General features: G+C 47.3%; 1 protein-coding gene across 3 annotated transcripts in view; it reads right to left on the bottom strand.

Moving 5' to 3' along the window:
* The window catches only part of NOL4L (nucleolar protein 4 like), a 119,033-nt gene that overhangs the window by 76,691 nt on the left and 20,532 nt on the right, over positions 1-21,810 (bottom strand). For 2 of the 3 annotated variants that reach the window (XM_063959067.1, XM_063959065.1), the window contains exon 2: positions 10,604-10,727. In XM_063959067.1, coding sequence (XP_063815137.1) covers positions 10,604-10,694 — 91 coding nt within the window. In that variant the 5' untranslated portion in view covers positions 10,695-10,727. Of the gene's footprint in view, positions 1-10,603; positions 10,728-21,810 lie in introns of those variants that run through there. The other variant, XM_063959070.1, reaches the window with a different exon arrangement.

Raw genomic sequence — 21,810 nt, 5'->3', positions numbered from 1 at the left:
CCTGCATCTGTCCTGCACCCAGCGGTGACATTTCTCACCTCCCTGCATCTATCCTACACTCCACAACTCACTGCATCTATCAGACACTCAGCGGTCACATATCTATACTCTCTGCATCTATCTTTCACCCCATCCCTCATATCTAGCCTGCATCCCACTAAAAACATACATCTACCCCACACTGTATCTGTCATGCAACCACAATGTAATTTCAAAAATCTCTGTATCTATCGCGCACACCAACCCTTACTGCATTTATCCTTCACTGCTTATTCAGCATCTAATTCTCTAAACCTCAACCACACCGCATGTTTACGACTCCCCAACGCCTCACACATCTCTCTGCACCTGCATTAAGGGGGTAATTTAGATCTGATCGCAGCAGTAAATTTGTTAGCAGTTGGGCAAAACCATCTGCACTGCAGGGGGGGGGGGGGGGGGGGGCAGATATAACATGTGCAGAGAGAGTCAGATTTGGGTTTGGTGTGTTCAATCTGAAATCTAAATTGCAGTGTAAAAATAGAGCAGCCAGTATTTACCCTGCACAGAAACAATATAACCCACCCAAATCTAACTCTCTCTGCACGTTATATCTGCCACCCCCCGCCCTGCAGTGCACATGGTTTTGCCAAACTGCTTACAAATTTGCTGCTGCAATCAACTCTGAATTCCTAACTCTCCCCTAACTGCACCTATCCTACACACCACGGGGGTATCCGATGATCGTGGACTTATCCCTAATCCCATGTGTTTTCGTGCGATCGCTGATCCGTTTTGAAAACGGACCCTAATTGGATACCATGATAATGACCATTGGTCATAAATTGCGATATCCGTACGTTTTCACCCGCCAAAAATGGATCGGATGAAATGCAGGCTTGAAGTCAGCCAGCCAAAGAACCTGTGTAATTCATGAGCATCCCGGTTTAAAGGAATAGTATGGTAAGTCTATACAGTCATCACTGTGTATAACCTACTCATCAGAAGTTTTAGTACACTCCCATTTTTCCAGGTTTTATTGAAAGTTTTGCAGTTTTAAGGTCTCATTGTACTCTGAAATTATCTACAAAGTGGTGGCATATAAAAGCGGCCTCTTCCCACTGTGTTTAAGTCCGTAATGTAAAATAGCAAGGCTTTCTTTGCAAAACAACCCACATTTTTATTTTAAAAACATTGACGTTCTAAATTTGGTACATTTTATTTGAGCACATGCATCTTTACCCACGTACAATAATAATTCAACACACAAAAGTCCGTCAGTTACATAGCTACATGTGAATGAGGCTGGGGGTAGCAGAATTTTTATGTGAAAAGGAGTAGTGACATTTTCCCTGTGCCCATAGTGTAATTTCAGCCACACCTGCAGTCCTGAAGAAAAAAATAAAATAAAAGTATACTGTAGAGTTACCAGGACAGCTCCCAAAAGTGAAATGCGACTGTATACCTATATATGTAATAGGTGGGTGGTTACGCATATTTATAGAAACAGAAATGCATACCAGGGGAGCAAATTTTTGCACAAAAATTCGCTTCACTGTGTATATTTAACCCGTGATTACAAAACATCATTCTAATTATTAGTGATGAGCGGGTTCGGATCCTCGGGATCCGAACCCGCCCGAACTTCACCTTTTTTTTCACGGGTCCGAGCGACTCGGATCCTCCCGCCTTGCTCGGTTAACCCGAGCGCGCCCGAACGTCATCATCCCGCTGTTGGATTCTCGCGAGATTCAGATTCTATATAAGGAGCCGAACGTCGCCGCCATTTTCACACGTGCATTGAGATTGATAGGGAGAGGACGTGGCTGGCGTCCTCTCCGTTATAGTAGAAAAAGACTGAGTATAAAGACTGAGTGACTTACTTATAATTGTGGGGAGGATTGGGGACGGGGAGCAGCTGTTAGGGAGTACAGTGCAGGGTTTTGATTATACCACCAGTGAGTTTAATCCTTTGTTTGTTTCTCTGCCTGAAAAAAAAACGCTCCACCATATCTGTGCTCACTCAGTGTGCTGCACTGCTGCATGATATATCTGTGCTGAGTGCACTGCTCACACTGCCTAATTGTGGGGACTGGGGAGCAGTTATAGCAGGAGTACAGTGCACAGTTTTGCGGACAGTGACCACCAGTCCAGTATACGTTTGTCTGCCTGAAAAACACTCCTGTCTGTGGTGGCTTTTTTTTTTTCATACTAGTTTAGCAGTCTGCTGACAGTGTCCACCAGGTCCGTTATTATTTATTATACAGTATATTATATTTATTTTATATATATATCTAGCAGTACGGTAGGCCACGGCTGTACCTACCTCTGTGTCGTCAGTGCACTCGTCGTCCATAAGTAATATAATACTATACTATCCATCCATCTACATTGTATACCTGTGGTGGTTTTTTTTTTCTTCATACTAGTCTAGCAGTCTGCTGACAGTGTCCACCAGGTCCGTTATACAGTATATTATATATATAAGCAGTACGGTAGGCCACGGCTGTACCTACCTCTGTGTCGTCAGTGCACTCGTCGTCCATAAGTAATATAATACTATACTATCCATCCATCTACATTGTATACCTGTGGTGGCTTTTTTTTTCTTCATACTAGTTTAGCAGTCTGCTGACAGTGTCCACCAGGTCCGTTATTATATTATACAGTATATTATATATATATATAAGCAGTACGGTAGGCCACGGCTGTACCTACCTCTGTGTCGTCAGTGCACTCGTCGTCCATAAGTAATATAATACTATACTATCCATCTACATTGTATACCTGTGGTGGCTTTTTTTTTCTTCATACTAGTTTCGCAGTCTGCTGACAGTGTCCACCAGGTCCGTTATACAGTATATTATATATATAAGCAGTACGGTAGGCCACGGCTGTACCTACCTCTGTGTCGTCAGTGCACTCGTCGTCCATAAGTAATATAATACTATACTATCCATCTACATTGTATACCTGTGGTGGCTTTTTTTTTCTTCATACTAGTTTAGCAGTCTGCTGACAGTGTCCACCAGGTCCGTTATACAGTATATTATATATATATGCAGTACGGTAGGCCACGGCTGTACCTACCTCTGTGTCGTCAGTGCACTCGTCGTCCATAAGTAATATAATACTATACTATCCATCCATCTACATTGTATACCTGTGGTGGCTTTTAGTTGTGCGCATTAAAATATGGAGAACAAAAATGTGGAGGTTAAAAAAATAGGGAAAGATCAAGATCCACTTCCACCTCGTGCTGAAGCTGCTGCCACTAGTCATGGCCGAGACGATGAAATGCCATCAACGTCGTCTGCCAAGGCCGATGCCCAATGTCATAGTACAGAGCATGTAAAATCCAAAACACAAAAGATCAGTAAAATGACCCAAAAATCAAAATTAAAAGCGTCTGAGGAGAAGCGTAAACTTGCCAATATGCCATTTACGACACGGAGTGGCAAGGAACGGCTGAGGCCCTGGCCTATGTTCATGGCTAGTGGTTCAGCTTCACATGAGGATGGAAGCACTCATCCTCTCGCTAGAAAAAAGAAAAGACTTAAGCTGGCAAAAGCACAGCAAAGAACTGTGCGTTCTTCGAAATCACAAATCCCCAAGGAGAGTCCAATTGTGTCGGTTGCGATGCCTGACCTTCCCAACACTGGACGGGAAGAGCTTGCGCCTTCCACCATTTGCACGCCCCCTGCAAGTGCGCCTCTTTTTTTCTTTGCGTCATGTGCTGTTTGGGGAGTATTTTTTTGAAGGGCCATCCTGCCCGACACTGCAGTGCCACTCCTAGATGGGCCAGGTGTTTGTGTCGGCCACTAGGGTCGCTTAGCTTAGTCACACAGCTACCTCATTGCGCCTCTTTTTTTCTTTGCGTCATGTGCTGTTTGGGGAGTATTTTTTTGAAGGGCCATCCTGCCTGACACTGCAGTGCCACTCCTAGATGGGCCAGATGTTTGTGTCGGCCACTAGGGTCGCTTAGCTTAGTCACACAGCTACCTCATTGCGCCTCTTTTTTTCTTTGCGTCATGTGCTGTTTGGGGAGTATTTTTTTGAAAGGCCATCCTGCGTGACACTGCAGTGACACTCCTAGATGGGCCAGGTGTTTGTGTCGGCCACTTGGGTCGCTTAGCTTAGTCACACAGCTACCTCATTGCGCCTCTTTTTTTCTTTGCGTCATGTGCTGTTTGGGGAGTATTTTTTTGAAGGGCCATCCTGCCTGACACTGCAGTGCCACTCCTAGATGGGCCAGGTGTTTGTGTCGGCCACTAGGGTCGCTTAGCTTAGTCACACAGCTACCTCATTGCGCCTCTTTTTTTCTTTGCGTCATGTGCTGTTTGGGGAGTATTTTTTTGAAGGGCCATCCTGCGTGACACTGCAGTGCCACTCCTAGATGGGCCAGGTGTTTGTGTCGGCCACTAGGGTCGCTTAGCTTAGCCATCCAGCGACCTCGGTGCAAATTTTAGGACTAAAAATAATATTGTGAGGTGTGAGGTGTTCAGAATAGACTGGAAATGAGTGTAAATTATGGTTATTGAGGTTAATAATACTATGGGATCAAAATGACCCCCAAATTCTATGATTTAAGCTGTTTTTTAGGGTTTTTTGAAAAAAACACCCGAATCCAAAACACAACCGAATCCGACAAAAAAAATTCGGTGAGGTTTTGCCAAAACGCGTTCGAACCCAAAACACGGCCGCGGAACCGAACCCAAAACCCGAAAAATTTCCGGTGCACATCACTACTAATTATACATAATACAGTACACTCTGAAAAGCCCATGTCACACCACTATAAAATACAGAACATACCCTGCAGTACAAATGCAAGATAACTACAGTTCATCACATAAAATTCCCAATGGTACAGAGCGCACTAGCAGCGCTCTATTCCAACCACCACAGCCAGTGGTTAAAGTGGTCCGGAACGGGGCGGAACTGCGTTCCGTCACCTCTAATTGCAGGCGGAACCAGTTCCGCCTCCGCCCGGCCACAGCATCAGGTCCCAGCTGCATTTTAAAGGTGGCAGCGGCCGCCAGCCAATCCCGACTCTAGGACCGACTGCAGCACCAATCAGAAGTAGGGGCGGCTATTTCAAGCCTGAGCCAATCACGGCTCGTGGACCGCCAGCTAATGAGAAGTTGCCAAGTGGCAGCTTCTCATTAGCTGGCGGTTCAGGAGCCGTGAATGGCGCACAATCGGCGCCAGATTCAAAGTGCTCTCTCGCCCCCGTTGCCTCAGCCGCCGGAGTGTGAGCGGCGGGCTTTGAAACCCGATCCCCCCCACAACAACCGCCAGAGTGTGAGCCGTGGGCTGTAACGCCCGATCCCCTTCCCTGCAGCCGCCGGAGTGTGAGCCGCGGGCTTTAACACCCGATCTCCCCCCCCCCCCCCCCCCGCCGGAGTTTACCGTGAGGCTGAGCAGCGGGCATCCTGCAGGAGACTCACGGTTCACTGTGGAGGGAGGAGAGGGGAGGGGTGGGGATCTGACGGTACTGTAATGGTGGTGACAGAGGCTGTGCTGTGTGACACAGAGATGGAGCAGTTCTGGGGGACACAGAGGGAGGTGCTGAATGCTTACTGACACTGTGGGGGTGCTGGATGCTATGTGACAGAGGGGGTGTAGTGCTGGGGCAAACAGGGGGGTGCTGGATGCTCCGTCTCTCTTACTGTGTTATGGGGGACTCTGCCTGCCGTACTGTGTTATGGGGGACTCTGCCTGCCGTACTGTGTTATGGGGGACTCTGCCTGCCGTACTGTGTTATGGGGGACTCTGCCTGCCGTACTGTGTTATGGGGGACTCTGCCTGCCGTACTGTGTTATGGGGGACTCTGCCTGCCGTACTGTGTTATGGGGGACTCTGCCTGCCGTACTGTGTTATGGGGGACTCTGCCTGCCGTACTGTGTTATGGGGGACTCTGCCTGCCGTACTGTGTTATGGGGGACTCTGCCTGCCGTACTGTGTTATGGGGGACTCTGCCTGCCGTACTGTGTTATGGGGGACTCTGCCTGCCGTACTGTGTTATGGGGGACTCTGCCTGCCGTACTGTGTTATGGGGGACTCTGCCTGCCGTACTGTGTTATGGGGGACTCTGCCTGCCGTACTGTGTTATGGGGGACTCTGCCTGCCGTACTGTGTTATGGGGGACTCTGCCTGCCGCACTGTGTAAAAGGGGGCTCTGCCTGCCGTACTGTGTAAAAGGGGGCTCTGCCTGCTGCACTGTGTAAAAGGGGGCTCTGCCTGCTGTACTGTGTAAAAGGGGGCTCTACCTGGCATAATGCCCGATAGGGGCTCTACCTGGTGTAAGTGGTGCTACTGTGCGGCGTCATTTGAATAATGGAGATTACTGTGCAGCGTAATATGAATTGGTATTATTTTGTGACGATGCCCCTTCCCCCTAAATTTTTGTCACTGGTCCTATTTTAAATATGGGGAGGAACGCCGATGCTGTTTCTTACACACAGCGCTAAAATGTATGGACACATGAGGAGAGTGACAGACAAAGGAAACAAGAAAGCAGAAGGGACACATAGAAGACCTAAGAGAGGTGAGCAAAGGTTGTTCAACATATACATTGTGAACCAAATTCAAAATTAGGAGGGGGAGGACACTGCTGTGGGCATTGTGTGTGTAAGTGGCTCTGCTATTGTGGGCATTGTGTGTGTTGTGTGTAAAGGGCATAGTGGGGCGGGCAATGTGAATAAGATTGTGCTACTGTGAAGCATTGTTTTGAATTGGTGGTACTTTTGTGTGGCCACGCCCCTGCCTTCGGCGCGCACTAAGCGGAAGGGATTGCGGGCGAGGTGAGTTCCCCCACCTCTCCAGGACCACTTTAAGCCCTGACCACAGCACACAAACAGAGATCACTTCCTACCTCCACAGCACACAAATTGCGATCACTTCCTACCAGTGGCGTCACAAGGTGAGTACGGGGGGCGCGGACTGCACCTGGGTGTGACGTCTGGAAAGGGTGACACCAAACTGTGGGCTCCTCCGCAGTGACAGGAGCCAGGTGCTGCAGTGTGAAAGTCTGCTACAGCACCCGGCTCCTGTCATAAAAGAGGAGCCGACAGCGCTGGGAGACAGGCTCAGGGGGCAGGCCAGCATCTCTAGAGATGCTGGGCACACCCCTGGAGTGATGAGCCTGCGTGGCCATGCCCCTTTATTTGAGGCCGTGCCCCTTTTTGCCGCAAACGTGCTCCTGGCGCGCTGGGATATAAAGGGTGAGCACCACACCCGGTGACGCCTCTGCTTCCTACCACCACAGCATACAATCAGTGCTCTCTTCCTACCACCACAGCATACAAGCAGCAATAACTTCCTACTACCATAGCATACAAGCAGCAATGACTTCCTACCACCACAGCACTCACTTTCTACCATCACAGCATACAAGCGGCGATCACTTCCTACCACCACAGCATACAAGCAGCAATGACTTCCTACCACGACAGCAAACAAGCAGTAATCACTTTCTACCACCACAGCATATAAGCAGCAATAACTTCCTACTACCACAGCATACAAGCAGCAATCACTTTCTACCACCACAGCATATAAGCAGCATTAACTTCCTACCACCACAGCATACAAGCTGCAATGACTTCCTACCACCACAGCATATAAGCAGCAATAACTTCCTACTACCATAGCATACAAGTAGCAATGACTTCCTACCACCACAGCACTCACTTTCTACCATCACAGCATACAAGCGGCGATCACTTCCTACCACCACAGCATACAAGCAGCAATGACTTCCTACCACGACAGCAAACAAGCAGTAATCACTTTCTACCACCACAGCATATAAGCAGCAATAACTTCCTACTACCACAGCATACAAGTAGCAATCACTTTCTACCACCACAGCATATAAGCAGCATTAACTTCCTACCACCACAGCATACAAGCTGCAATGACTTCCTACCACCACAGCATATAAGCAGCAATAACTTCCTACTACCATAGCATACAAGTAGCAATGACTTCCTACCACCACACCACTCACTTTCTACCATCACAGCATACAAGCGGCGATCACTTCCTACCACCACAGCATACAAGCAGCAATCACTTTCTAGCACCACAGCATACAAGCAGGAATGACTTCCTACCACCACAGCATATAAGCAGCAATAACTTCCTACTACCACAGCATACAAGCAGCAATGACTTCCTACCACCACAGCACTCAGCGCTCACTTCCTACCATGCCCCCTTTTTCCCGCGAACGTGCCCCTAGCGTGCTGGCATACCAAGGGTGTGCACCGGTGACACCTCTGCTTCCTACCACCACAGCATACAAGCAGCAATGACTTCCTACCCCCACAGCATACAAGCAGCACTCTTTTCTAACCACCACAGCATACAACCAGTAATCACTTACTACCACTACGGCATACAAGCAGTAATAACTTCCTACTACCACAGCATACAAGAAGCAATGACTTCTTACCAACGCAGCACTCAGTGCTCACTTCCTACCACCACAGCATACAAGCAGCGCTCTTTCCCCACCACCACAGCATACAAGTAGTGATCACTTCCTACCACCACAGCATACAAGCAGCGATCACTTCCTGCCACCACAGCTAAAAAAGGGCTCTCTTCCTACTAATACAGCATTCAAGCAGCGATCACCTCCTACCACCACAGCATACAAGCAGCGATCACCTCCTACCACCACAGCATGCAAGCAGCAATAACTTCCTACTACCATAGCATACAAGCAGCAATGACTTCCTACCACCACAGCACTCACTTTCTACCATCACAGCATACAAGCGGCGATCACTTCCTACCACCACAGCATACAAGCAGCAATGACTTCCTACCACCACAGCATACAAGCAGTGATCACTTCCTACCACCACAGCACTCACTTTCTACCATCACAGCATACAAGCGGCGATCACTTCCTACCACCACAGCATACAAGCAGCAATGACTTCCTACCACCACAGCATACAAGCAGTGATCACTTCCTACCACCACAGCATACAAGCAGCGATCACTTCCCACCACCACAGCATACAAGCAGTGATCACTTCCTACCACCACAGCATACAAGCAGCGATCACTTCCTACCACCACAGCATACAAGCAGCGATCACTTCTTACCACCACAGCTCAAACAGCGCTCTCTTCCTACTAATACAGCATTCAAGCAGCGATCACCTCCTACCACCACAGCATACAAGCAGCGATCACTTACTACCACAACATACAAGCAGTGATCTCTTCCTACATGCACATCATACAAACAGCGCTCTCTTCCACTACTGTATACAATCAGCGCGCTCTCTTCCTAGCACTACCTCATACAAGCAGCGATCTCCACTACTACCACCAGTCTACAATCAGCACACTCTGACTACCCTTACAGTACACAAGCAGCGCTCTCTTCTTTCCACTATAGTATGCAAGCAGTGCTCACTTACTATCACTACAGCATACAAATAGTGCTCTTTTCCTACTACCACAACATCCAAGCAGCACTCTTTTTCTACAACCACAGTATAAGCTCTCTTCCTATCACCATAGAATTCAAGCAGCACTCTATTCCTACCACCACAGTAAACAAGCAGTGCTCTCTTCCTGTCACTACAGCATACAATTGTGCCCACTTCCTACCACTATACTATACAAGCTACACTATCTTCCTATCAATACAGCAGCTCTTTGAGACAAATGTTTTGGAGAGAGATAAAACAACCAACCAATCAGCTCCTGTCATTTTTTTTTCAAACAAACACAGGGGTCAATTCAATTCAGCATGCTGTTAGGTCAAAAGAATACAGGTACTGGTGCCTTAATCCGGGTGTTTAGTCATGAGAACGGGCATTCTCCAACTTAAGTGCCCAGCTGCGATACTGTTTGTTGCCGCGCTAAGGCACAAAACAGCATTGCAGTTCTAGTTTTGTTGGATTTCTGTTCGCAGTTCCTGATGGGTGCAAGCAGAAATCCTGGCGGAGTTAACAGCACGCTAAACTGAATCGACCCCACAGTCTATAACATGGCAGTTAGATGTGGATAGGTTGGTACTTTATCAATCTCCAAACCTTAGTACATAGACCCCCCTTCCACCACAGTATACTAGTACTCTCTACTACAGTACACAAGCCGTGCTCTCTTCTTATTACCACAGAATATAAGCAATACCGTCCTTCTATTACTACGATCAAAAAGCAAAACTCTCTCACTAATCCCATAGCTGATAAGCAGCTCTCTTATTGTATCACCATAATATATTCCTCACAATTTGTCAATTTGACACCCTGTGCACTCTTCCTTCACAGTACACTATCTCAACTGAAATGTAGGCTGGCCCAAACTCCATAGAAACGATCTTTGACCTAAATTGGAATATGTCTATTTACCTTTTACAATCCAGCTCATCCAGATGCAACACACCCCTTGGTAACCCTGACCTCTTCCTTGTGCACATTCCTGACACGTGTAACCCTTAAGTCTCCAAATTAACTAACAAGCCACAGCCATCTGTCAGGGGCTTGTGGAGGTGGGATACAGTATACTATACCAGCACTACATATGTATGTATGTATGTATGTATGTATGTATGTATGTATGTATGTATGTCTGTATTTATATCACTCACCATCCTCGGGGCCTGGCACATTCCGAGGGCTCCTCATCTTCTCTTCTTCACTGGGGCTCCCCGACTTATCTACCCATGTGCTGTCATTCATATCCGGCTTGTCTTCACTCACCGAGATCTCATCCTGAAACACATAGCAGTGTGGTTTGTTGAGGAGACAAAGTAATCCTATCACTGTTGTCCAGCTTTCATGTCAGGCAATTCATAGAATAGAAAAGAAAGCTACTCGTGGGCCCTGTACTCCGGTGGTGCTGGGAAACATGCACTGTAGGGAACAGGCAGAATATCTGTCACTAACTGGATGCTTCTCAGACTTTGTCCAGCATGTAATAAAATTTAAATCCGGAAGTTTGGTGCAAGCGAGAGACATCCCAAAGAGACTACTGCTCAGAAAATGTTACCAACTTGTCATTTCCAGATTGGAAAAGGGGCAAAAAATAAACAGTACTATGAGCATGAATCTAGCGGACTATAAATATTCAGTCTACCCATTAGCTGTCACACTGTCCAAACTACATGCCGGTCAACCTTATCTAACTGTACAGCGCTTCCCTTCAATTCTCTCACTGTCACTGCTCGTCCTGTCACCCATGCTTCAGCTACACCTTTCCTACCATCCCCTTTCATACAAATTTTATACCAATCTCTTCTCACTGGCCTAGTGCTCCCTGTTGTGCTATCACCATTTTCACCGGTCAATCTTCAAGACATCTGTCTCATATCCCTCTATTCCACATAGTCTGATTTGTTACTCACTGCTCAAACTCACTCCACTATTGTCCTATACCTAAATGTCCCATTCGTTTCCTCAGTGCCCAACATCAGTTTTTATAGCAACCCACGTACTCCATTCTTGCAGTCACGTTTTACACATCATGGTACACTTTTAGTGCCTTTTTTTTTTTTTTTTTGTACACACACCATGCCCAAACATGCTGCCTCACTTACTAGCGACATTTTACCATTTTCATTATATTTCAATTTATACAGGAATGGTTAACTTTTTAAACAAATTATCAAACTTAAACTGGCTCCTATTAGTAGTATATTTTAATGCAGTTAACTGTATTATGTTTCCAGCAGCATGATACATAGACCAGCAAAATGAAAAGCCAGATAACACCCCCCCCCCCACCATCTATACTGGATCAGAATCCCCACCACAGAATAGGCCCGCAGGATTGCCATCTGATCCATAGGGAGAACGCTTGAATCCTGGACAGACTGTCTTGGAAACTATGCACCATGCCAAAGGTGTGAAGTTTTGCCTCATTGTAATCACTAGTTTGAGGGCACAAGGAGACATACTGGAAACAACAGCCAGTTTAGAGACCCACCTAGCCAATATAATAAATATGTGCAAAATTACCCTACAAGTGAGAAAACACAAGGGATCAGAATTCACAGGGCTTGATAGAAAAGGCCTTATGGATCATAAGAAGCAGGTTTAAGCCTTCGAAAGAGCAAGGAAAATAGAAAAGTGTCCTACAATTGGCACTCTTGTAAAAACAGTAACATTAGAAAGTAGCACAAATTGGTTCTTAAACAAAACAGACAGGGCAGGGACTTGCATAATGAGGAGACGCATAGAAAATAGGATTTTAATTACCTACCGGTAAATCCTTTTCTCGTAGCGGATACTGGGGATCCATTTAGTACCATGGGGTATAGACGGGTCCACTGGGAGGCTTGGGCTGACTCCTTCCTCTATGCCCCTCCTACCAGACTTAGTCTAGGAAACTGTGCCTGAGGAGACAGACATACTTTGGGGTCGATTCAATTCACCGACAGTTGAATAGCACCGGGAATTAGCTCCCGGCGCTATTCAATACAGCGCCAAGTGACAGTCAATTGTTGGGAATACTTCTCTCACCCCCGGGGGGATGAGAGAGGAAATCAGACAAAAGTGCTGCCGATCAGTCGGCGCGAGGCCGATTCTGTCGAGAATCAGCATCGCCGCGGGGAGTTAAGTCGGAGAATGCCCGTTCTCCCAACAAATCAACCTGTTAAGTCCGAGAGAACGGGCATTCGCCGACTTAACTTGAGCTGAATTAAATAGCGGCGGGAGCTAATTCCCGGTGCTATTCAACTGTCGGTGAATTGAATCGACCCCTTTGAGAGAAGGCTATAAAAGGATAGTGGTGAGATTCCGAACCAACACACACAAACAAGAGGAAAGCCATGCTAACCAAACTTGGAACAGGAATAGCAACAGCTGAAACAAACAACAATACTTAACCAAGTAACAGTGCAGGACGAACTAAGCACCGGGCGGGCGCCCAGTATCCTCTACAGACTAAGAGAAAAGGATTTACCGGTAGGTAATTAAAATCTTATTTTATCTTACCTCCTAGAGGATACTGGCAATCTATTTAGTACCATGGGGGAAGTACCAAAGCTCCCAAACCGGGTGGGAGAGTGCTGAGGGTCCTCCAGAACGGATTGACCAAACTGAAGGTCCTCAGAGGCCAAGGTATCGAACTTATAGAACTTTGCAAATGTGTTCGAACCTGACCAAGTAGCTGCTCGGCAGAGCTGTAAAGCCGAGACACCCCGGGCAGCCGCCCAGGAAGAACCCACCGATCTAGTAGAGTGGGCCTGTACAGATTTTAGACACGGCAACCTGCCGTGGAATAAGCATTTATTTATATATTAACAGTTTCTTATACAGCGCAGCAAACGTGTGCGAACCTGACCAAGCAGCTGCTCGGCAGAGCTGTAAGGCCAAGACACAGCAGGCAGGTTCCCAAGAAGAACTCACTGACCTAGTCGAGTGGGCCTGTACAGATTTTGGAACCGGCAATCCTGCCGTGGAATAAGCATGCTGGATAGCGAGCCTTATCCAGCGTGCAATTAACTGCAGGACACCCAATCTTATTGGGATCATAAAGAACAAACAGCGAGTCCGATTTCCTGTGACGAGCTGTTCTCTTCACATACACCTTAAAAGCCCTCACAACATCCAAAGACTTTGAAGTAACAGAGGTGTCAGTAACAACCGGAACCATAATAGGTTGGTTGATGTGAAACACAGACACCACTTTAGGAAGAAATTGCTGACGAGTCCCGAGTTCAGCTCTGTCCTCGTGGAAGATTAAATGGGGGCTCTTGTGAGACAACGCCCTCAGCTTCGACACACGTCTTGCTAAAGCCAAGGCCAATAGTGTGACGGTTTTCCACGTAAGATGTTTTACGCCCTGTAACGGTTCAAACCAGTCTGATTGGAGGAACTTCAGCACCAAATTGGAGGTCCCAAAGTGCCGGGGAGGCACAAAGGGAGGCTGGATGTGCAGAACCCCTTTCAAGAACATCTGGACCTCAGGAAGAGACGCCAATTATTTCTGAAAGAAAAAGGACAAAGCTGAAATCTAGACTTTTATGGAGCCCAGGTGTAGGCCCACAGCCACACCCGGCTGCAGAAAAAGCAGGAAACGTCACAGATAAAATTCCATCGCAGAATATTTTCTGCTCTCACACCAAGAGACGTATTTCTTCCAAATACGGTGGTAATGTTTAGACCTTACCCCCTTCCTGGCTTGGATCATAGTCGGGATGGCTAGAATCAGCCGTTCAACTTCCATGCTGTTAAACGTAACCGTGTTAAGTCTTGATAGACCAACGGCCCCTGTTGCAGGAGATCCTTGCAAAGAGATAGAGGCCACGGATCTTCCAGGAGCATCTCCAGAAGGTCCGCGTACCAAGCCATCTTGGCCAGTCTGGAGCAATGAGAATTGCTTGAACTTTTTCCCTTTTTATTCTTTTCAGAATTCTTGGGATCAGCGGAAGTGGAGGGAACACCATCTGATAGACCGATGGAGTCATCAGAGCGTCCACCGCCACTGCCTGTGGGTCTCTCGACCTGGAACAATACCGCTTGAGCTTCTTGTTGAGACGAGAGGCCATCATATCGATTTGTGGACATCCCCATCAATGTGTCAAGCACCTGAACACCTGCAGATGAAGGCCCCACTCCCCCGGGTGCAGGTCGTGTCTGCTGAGGAAGTCTGCTTTCCAGTTGTCTACTCCCGGAATGAAGACCGCCGACAATGCCACGGCGTGTTTTTCTGCCCAAAGGAGAATTCTTGATACCTCTGACATTGCTATTCTGCTTTTCGTTCCACCCTGTCGGTTTATGTACGTTACTGCCATCTTATTGTCCGACTGAACCTGAAAGGCACGATCTTGAAGAAGATATGAGGCCTGCAGAATGTTGATTGGAAGGACGACTTCCTGACTTGACCATCTTCCTTGAAACTGCACCCCCTGGGTGACCGCTCCCCAACCTCTGAGGCTTGCGTCTGTGGTTAGCAGAATCCAATTCTGAATCCCAAACCGTCGGCCCTCGATCAGGTGAGAAGTCTGTAGCCACCACAGAAGGGAGATCCTGGCCTTTGGTGACAGACGGATCCTCTGGTGCATGTGAAGATATGATCCGGACCACTTGTCCAACAGATCCAGCTGGAAGGGCCTCGCATGAAACCTTCTGTACTGAAGCACCTCGTAAGAGGCCCCCATTTTCCTCAGAAGGCGATCGCATAGATGCACGATATCCGGGCTGGCTTCAGGACATCCCAAACCATCGACTGGATTACCTATGCCTTTTCCAACGGATGAAAAACTTTCTGCGACTCTATGTCCAGTATAATTCCTAGAAATGGGAGCCTCCGAGTTGGCTCTAAGTGAGATTTCGGGAGATTTAGAATCCACCCGTGATCCAGGAGTAGTTTGGTTGTGAGACCAATGCTGTCCAACAACCTTTCCCTGGACGGTGCCTTTATCAGAAGATCGTCCAGGTACGGAATTATGTTCACTCCCTGCTTGCAAAGGTGAAACATAATCTCTGCCATCACCTTGGTGAACACCGCGCGGTGCCGTGGAGAGACCAAATGGCAGGGAACTGGTAGTAACAGTCCTGTAGTGCAAAGCGTAGATAAGCCTGGTGAGGCAGCCAGATCGGAATGTGAAGGTACGCATCCTTGATATCCAGAGACACTAGGAATTCCCCCTCCTCCAGAACAGAGATCACCACTCTCAGAGACTTCATCTTGAATATCAACACTCGAAAGTACGGGTTCAACGATTTTAGATTCAAAATCGTCCTTACCGAACTGTCAGGTTTCGGTACTACAAACAAGTTGGAATAGTACCCCTTCATTTGCAGATGAGGTGGAACTGGAACAATGACCTAAGTCTGTACCAGTTTTTGAATTGCATCCTGTAAGGTTATACTTGCCTCTTGTGAAACTGGTAAGCCTGATTTGAAGAATCTGTGAGGTGGGAGCTCCTGAAACTCCAGTCTGTAGCCCTGAGAAATAAGATATATGACCCAGGGATCCTGGCAAGATGTTGTACAGATGTGACTGAAATTTTTTAGTCAGGCTCCCACCTGCCAGTCTTCCAGGCCTCGCGGTCCACCGCCATGCAGAAGGCTATGAGGAAGCAGAAATGGAGCTCTGTTCCTGAGAACCGGCAGTTGCTGGTTTGCGTGGTTTACCTCTAGCACCTCTGCTGGCAGTAGAAGATCCTCTGACTTTGCCCTTAAACATGGCAGTCTGAAGGACTGTAGGGTAGGTCCTGAGTAGGTCTTCCTGGTTGGGGAAGCTGCAGAAGGAAGATATGTGGACTTACCCGCAGTAGCTTTGGAGATCCATTTGTCCAGTTCATCTCCAAATAAGGCCTCTCTTGTGAAGGGTATCCCTTCCACAGTCCACTGGCGTAACCATAAGCCCCTGCTTATGGTTACGCCAGTAGTGGTGCGTGCATTAAGCAAACCTACTTCTTTTATGGCTTCCACCATAAAGTTCGCAGAGTCCTGTATATGTTGCAGGAGTAACACAATCTCCCACCTAGATAAGGAATCCAACCCTTCAATAAGGATACCCAACTATTTAGCAATGGCTTTAGTAATCCACGCACATGCTATAGTGGGTATCTGAGCCACCCCAGCAGCTGTGTACAAGGATTTGAGAGTAGTCTCAATCTTACGATCAGCTTTGTCTTTCAGGGAGGCTGCACCAGGGACGGGTAACACAATCTTCCGTGACAACCTGGACACAGATGCATCCACTATCGGTGGACTTTCCCATTTTTTCTTATCCCCAGGAGGAAAAGGAAAAGATGAGAGTAACCTTTAAGGGATTTGAAATTTCTTATCAGGATTAACCCACAGTTCTTCAAACAGGGCATTCAATTCCTTTGACACAGGAAAAGTGACTGAGGACTTATTTTTTTCATTAAAATAAGATTCCTCACACTACTCTGTCACCTTATCAGGAATTTGTAGTACATCTCTGATAGCTTCTATAAAGGCCCGTATTCACGGGCCAATGTGGGAGAGATGTGTGCTGAGCGGTTCGCTCAACACACATCTCTCCCACCGCTCAGCACAGCGCGATGTGTGCTGAGCGTGCGGGGGGAGCCGCTCATTTCACCCAGCGGGTGAAATGAGCGACCTGCTAGATTGGCCTGCATGGCAGGCCAATCTAGCACCAGCGATAGCGATGCTCGGGGCTGTGCATCGCTATCACTGTGGGGTGTACACACGGAGCGATCATGCTTAAAATCTAAGCAATCTAGTCAGATTGCTTAGATTATCGCTCAGTGAGTACCCCCCTTAAGAGCCTCTATTCCCTGTGACATAGCAGCGTCCCCCCCTTCTGAATCCACCTCCATGTCTGACCCCTTCAGCGTCAGAGTCAGACTGCAGGATATGGGCCAGAGTTCGTTTTTGTGGACAAATGGCAAGGGACTGGGACACTTGTTTTGGGACTGAGTCTCTGTTCATAATCTCATCCACAGACTGTTTTAAGTATTGCGTCTCATTCTGGAACAATTTATTAGAGATATTGGAAATCATTCCTTTGAGGTAATCCAGCCACGCTAGCCTGAGAAGGTGCACTACACTAAGTACATAGTAGTGAGCTCCCTGGGGAAGAGGAACACTCTGCCGTGCATGAAACACACTCTTTGCCTGAGATATTGTAAATGTGACCGCACACACAGGAAAGGTTAAAAGCACAATTAACCCACCAGGAGCCCTTCCATGGAGACACAGAGGTATTTGCCAGCACACCGTGCCCTTATTGCTAATGCCAAACATAGCCGGGTCGCAGACTAAGTACCCAGATTGGGGACTTAGTACACTAATAATAGCTCCCCTCCCTGCTATGACCCCCTGATATGGCTGAGGTAATCTGGAGTCACACCGGAGGAGCTGCGTGTCCAGGTCAGTCAGAGTTGTGTCCACTGCAGAGGGAAAAAGGCACTGGTGAGCTGCTGGATCCGCTCATAGTGAAGCCCTGCCCCTTCCATGGCGTGCAGTCTTCCCGCTTTTTTTATACTGGCTGAGGTCATTTGTTTTAAAGCTTTGTTTGCCAGTGTGGGTACTGTGTACAGTGTACTGAGACTGTAGACGCAATCCGCCCCGGTTAGAAGCCGTGAGTCTCCGTACCCTCATGCCGCCATAATGGCCGGCGACCCGCTAACCGGGACGCCGGCTTAGTTCTGTTACGTCCTACAGGATAGGACGTAAGAGAAAGACATTTTTTTCCCCTGACCCCACTGAAGGAAATGTAACAAATATGAAAGGTCTCAAGAAAAGAAAAAAAATCATAACAGACCATGTTCAATTTCCAAACATATAATAGATCAAGGGAAGAGAAAATTCGTAAGTGCTGCTGCATGGCCTCAATCACAGGGTCTGCAAGACTATTATTCTTAAGTATCATTGCTTCAAGAGGCAAGTCAAAGGCTATTAAATAGCACCCCAAAACAGAAGGTCTGGCTGAAGAGGGAGGAGTCGAAAAAGACTGATCAAGAAATCAACAAAACTGAAGATTCAGCTTAAAGAAGTAGAAAATTTGGACTAAATAAAACAGTTACAGAAACACGTGCATAAATAAGGATTTTTGTTTATTAGTTGTATATGCAAACAGATCTACTTCCAGGGATTCAGACCTGTACAAGGTCTACTTGCTTCAGTTTAGGCATGCTTGAACAGTCTGCCTTCCCAGTTGTCCACCCAAAGTATGTAGGTCAGTGATCTGGTTGGAACAAAGCATTCTGCAAGATGCTTCCCTATTGGCCTGGGTACTACTACTTAATGTTTTAGGTAAGTCACCATAGTAGAATTGTACATCTACACCAAAACAGCTTGGTCCTTACCAAGAAATGTCCATATGTTTAGGGCCTACTAGAATGACGAGTTCCATAACATATACATGGGTATTGGACTTCTGAGCAAACCAAGTATCCCAAACATGGTGAACAATGAAAATTACTATCTCAAGAGACACTGTCCACACAGGATCTGAGAAGTCCCAGATCATAAGATAGGCGATATCCATTCACCAACTCAGAAAGTAATCCACCCTGTGAGATAAATGGTGAGGACGTTTATGACAGACTAGTTCCACTACAGGGGAAATGCACTTTACATAAAGTGATTGGAGGACTGTGTTTAGGGCACTCTTTCTAAGGTCAATACACTAATATGGTATTGATGGGAGTGTATGGGCTGGTCTTAAATGAGGATTTTAGATCCTGTACAAAGCAAATGGCTTGAAGGTACAGATGTGTGCTTCTACATGCCTAGTCCTGAGCGCATTTCCGAATACTGATTAAAATGATATGTGGCATGCTGCATATCATTTTAAATCAACAGAGTCTGCTTGTGTGTCTTACACGTAGCGATGCGATTAAGATACAATTTCGGCAAAAAATACCAAAATCACCCAGCATTAGCAGAGCTGCCCAGAAACTGCAGGCTCACTCACACCAGGCACCTTGCGGTGCACGGCGTATTGAGGCTAGATGTATGAAGACACATCTGTAGGAGAAACACTTTGTCATGAAAAGGCGAAACAGAAGTCCAGAAACACCATGGAAATCAATGGGGCTAATAACAATTTGGGCCTCTTTATGATCTGCACAATCCTGTGGAGCACTGCCTAGCACTATAATGCTTGGACCACACATGGGGGCAGATGTATTAACCTAGAGAAGGCATAAGGAAGTGATAAACCAGTGATATGTGCAAGGTGATAAAGGCACCAGCCAATCAGCTCCAATATGTAAATTACCAGTTAGGATCTGATTGGCTGGTGCCTTTATCACCTTGCACACATCACTGGTTTATCACTTCCTTATGCCTTCTCCAGGTTAATACATCTGCCCCATAGTGTTTTCAACCTGTCATACGGCTTAACTGCAGCATGCTGCGGTTGGGTCCAAAGGGTACGGCGGTGCATATGTGTGGACGGCCGGATAGGAGCCCATGTGATGGCTCTTTCCTGCAGAGCAGGTCCGCTAAAACGCACTGTGTGGCCCCAGCCTAAGCCAGTTCCCTTGAAAGCAAAGGCAACACTGGTGGACCACAGATAATAAGAATTTACTTACCGATAATTCTATTTCTCGTAGTCCGTAGTGGATGCTGGGGACTCCGTCAGGACCATGGGGATTAGCGGCTCCGCAGGAGACAGGGCACAAAAGTAAAAGCTTTAGGATCAGGTGGTGTGCACTGGCTCCTCCCCCTATGACCCTCCTCCAAGCCTCAGTTAGGATACTGTGCCCGGACGAGCGTACACAATAAGGAAGGATTTTGAATCCCGGGTAAGACTCATACCAGCCACACCAATCACACTGTACAACCTGTGATCTGAACCCAGTTAACAGCATGATAACAGCGGAGCATCTGAAAAGATGGCTCACAACAATAATAACCCGATTTTTGTAACAATAACTATGTACAAGTATTGCAGACAATCCGCACTTGGGATGGGCGCCCAGCATCCACTACGGACTACGAGAAATAGAATTATCGGTAAGTAAATTCTTATTTTCTCTGACGTCCTAAGTGGATGCTGGGGACTCCGTCAGGACCATGGGGATTATGCCAAAGCTCCCAAACGGGCGGGAGAGTGCGGATGACTCTGCAGCACCGAATGAGAGAACTCCAGGTCCTCCTCAGTCAGGGTGTGCCCCTGACCAAGTATCAGCTCGGCAAAGTTGTAAAGCCGAGACCCCTCGGGCAGCCGCCCAAGATGAGCCCACCTTCCTTGTGGAATGGGCATTTACATATTTTGGCTGTGGCAGGCCTGCCACAGAATGTGCAAGCTGAATTGTGCTACACATCCAACTAGCAATCGTCTGCTTAGAAGCAAGAGCACCCAGTTTGTTGGGTGCATACAGGATAACAGCAAGTCAGTTTTCCTGACTCCAGCCGTCCTGGAAACTATATTTTCAGGGCCCTGACAACATCTAGCAACTTGGAGTCCTCCAAGTCCCTAGTAGCCGCAGGTACCACAATAAGCTGGTTCGGGTGAAACACTGACACCACCTTAGGGAGAAACTGGGGATGAGTCCGCAGCTCTGCCCTGTCCGAATGGACAATCAGATATGGGCTTTTTTGAGACAAACGCCGCCAATTCTGACACTCGCCTGGCCGAGGCCAGGGCCAACAGCATGGTCACTTTCCCTGTGAGATATTTCAAATCCACAGATTTGAGCGGTTTAAACCAATGTGATTTTAGGAATCCCAGAACTACGTTGAGATCCCACAGTGCCACTGGAGGCACAAAAGGGGGTTGTATATGCAGTACTCCCTTGACAAACTTCTGGACTTCAGGAACTGAAGCCAATTCTTTCTGGAAGAAAATCGACAGGGCCGAAATTTGAACCTTAATGGACCCCAATTTGAGGCCCATAGACACTCCTGTTTGCAGGAAATGCAGGAAACGACCGAGTTGAAATTTCTTCATGGGGCCTTCCTGACCTCACACCACGCAACATATTTTCGCCACATGTGGTGATAATGTTGTGCGGTCACCTCCTTCCTGGCTTTGACCAGGGTAGGAATGACCTCTTCCGGAATGCCTTTTTCCCTTAGGATCTGGCGTTCAACCGCCATGCCGTCAAACGCAGCCACGGTAAGTCTTGGAACAGACATGGTACTTGCTGAAGCAAGTCCCTTCTTAGCGGCAGAGGCCATGAGTCCTCTGTGAGCATCTCTTGAAGTTCCGGGTACCAAGTCCTTCTTGGCCAATCCGGAGCCACGAGTATAGTTCTTACTCCTCTACGTCTTATAATTCTCAATACCTTGGGTATGAGAAGCAGAGGAGGGAAGACATACACCGACTGGTACACCCACGGTGTTACCAGAACGTCCACAGCTATTGCCTGAGGGTCTTTTGACCTGGCGCAATACTTGT

The sequence above is a fragment of the Pseudophryne corroboree genome, chromosome 3 (assembly GCF_028390025.1).
Source record: "Pseudophryne corroboree isolate aPseCor3 chromosome 3, aPseCor3.hap2, whole genome shotgun sequence".
NCBI lineage: Eukaryota > Metazoa > Chordata > Amphibia > Anura > Myobatrachidae > Pseudophryne > Pseudophryne corroboree.
Note: the sequence above shows the minus strand (reverse complement) of the source record. Positions and strands in the feature narration are given on the sequence as shown.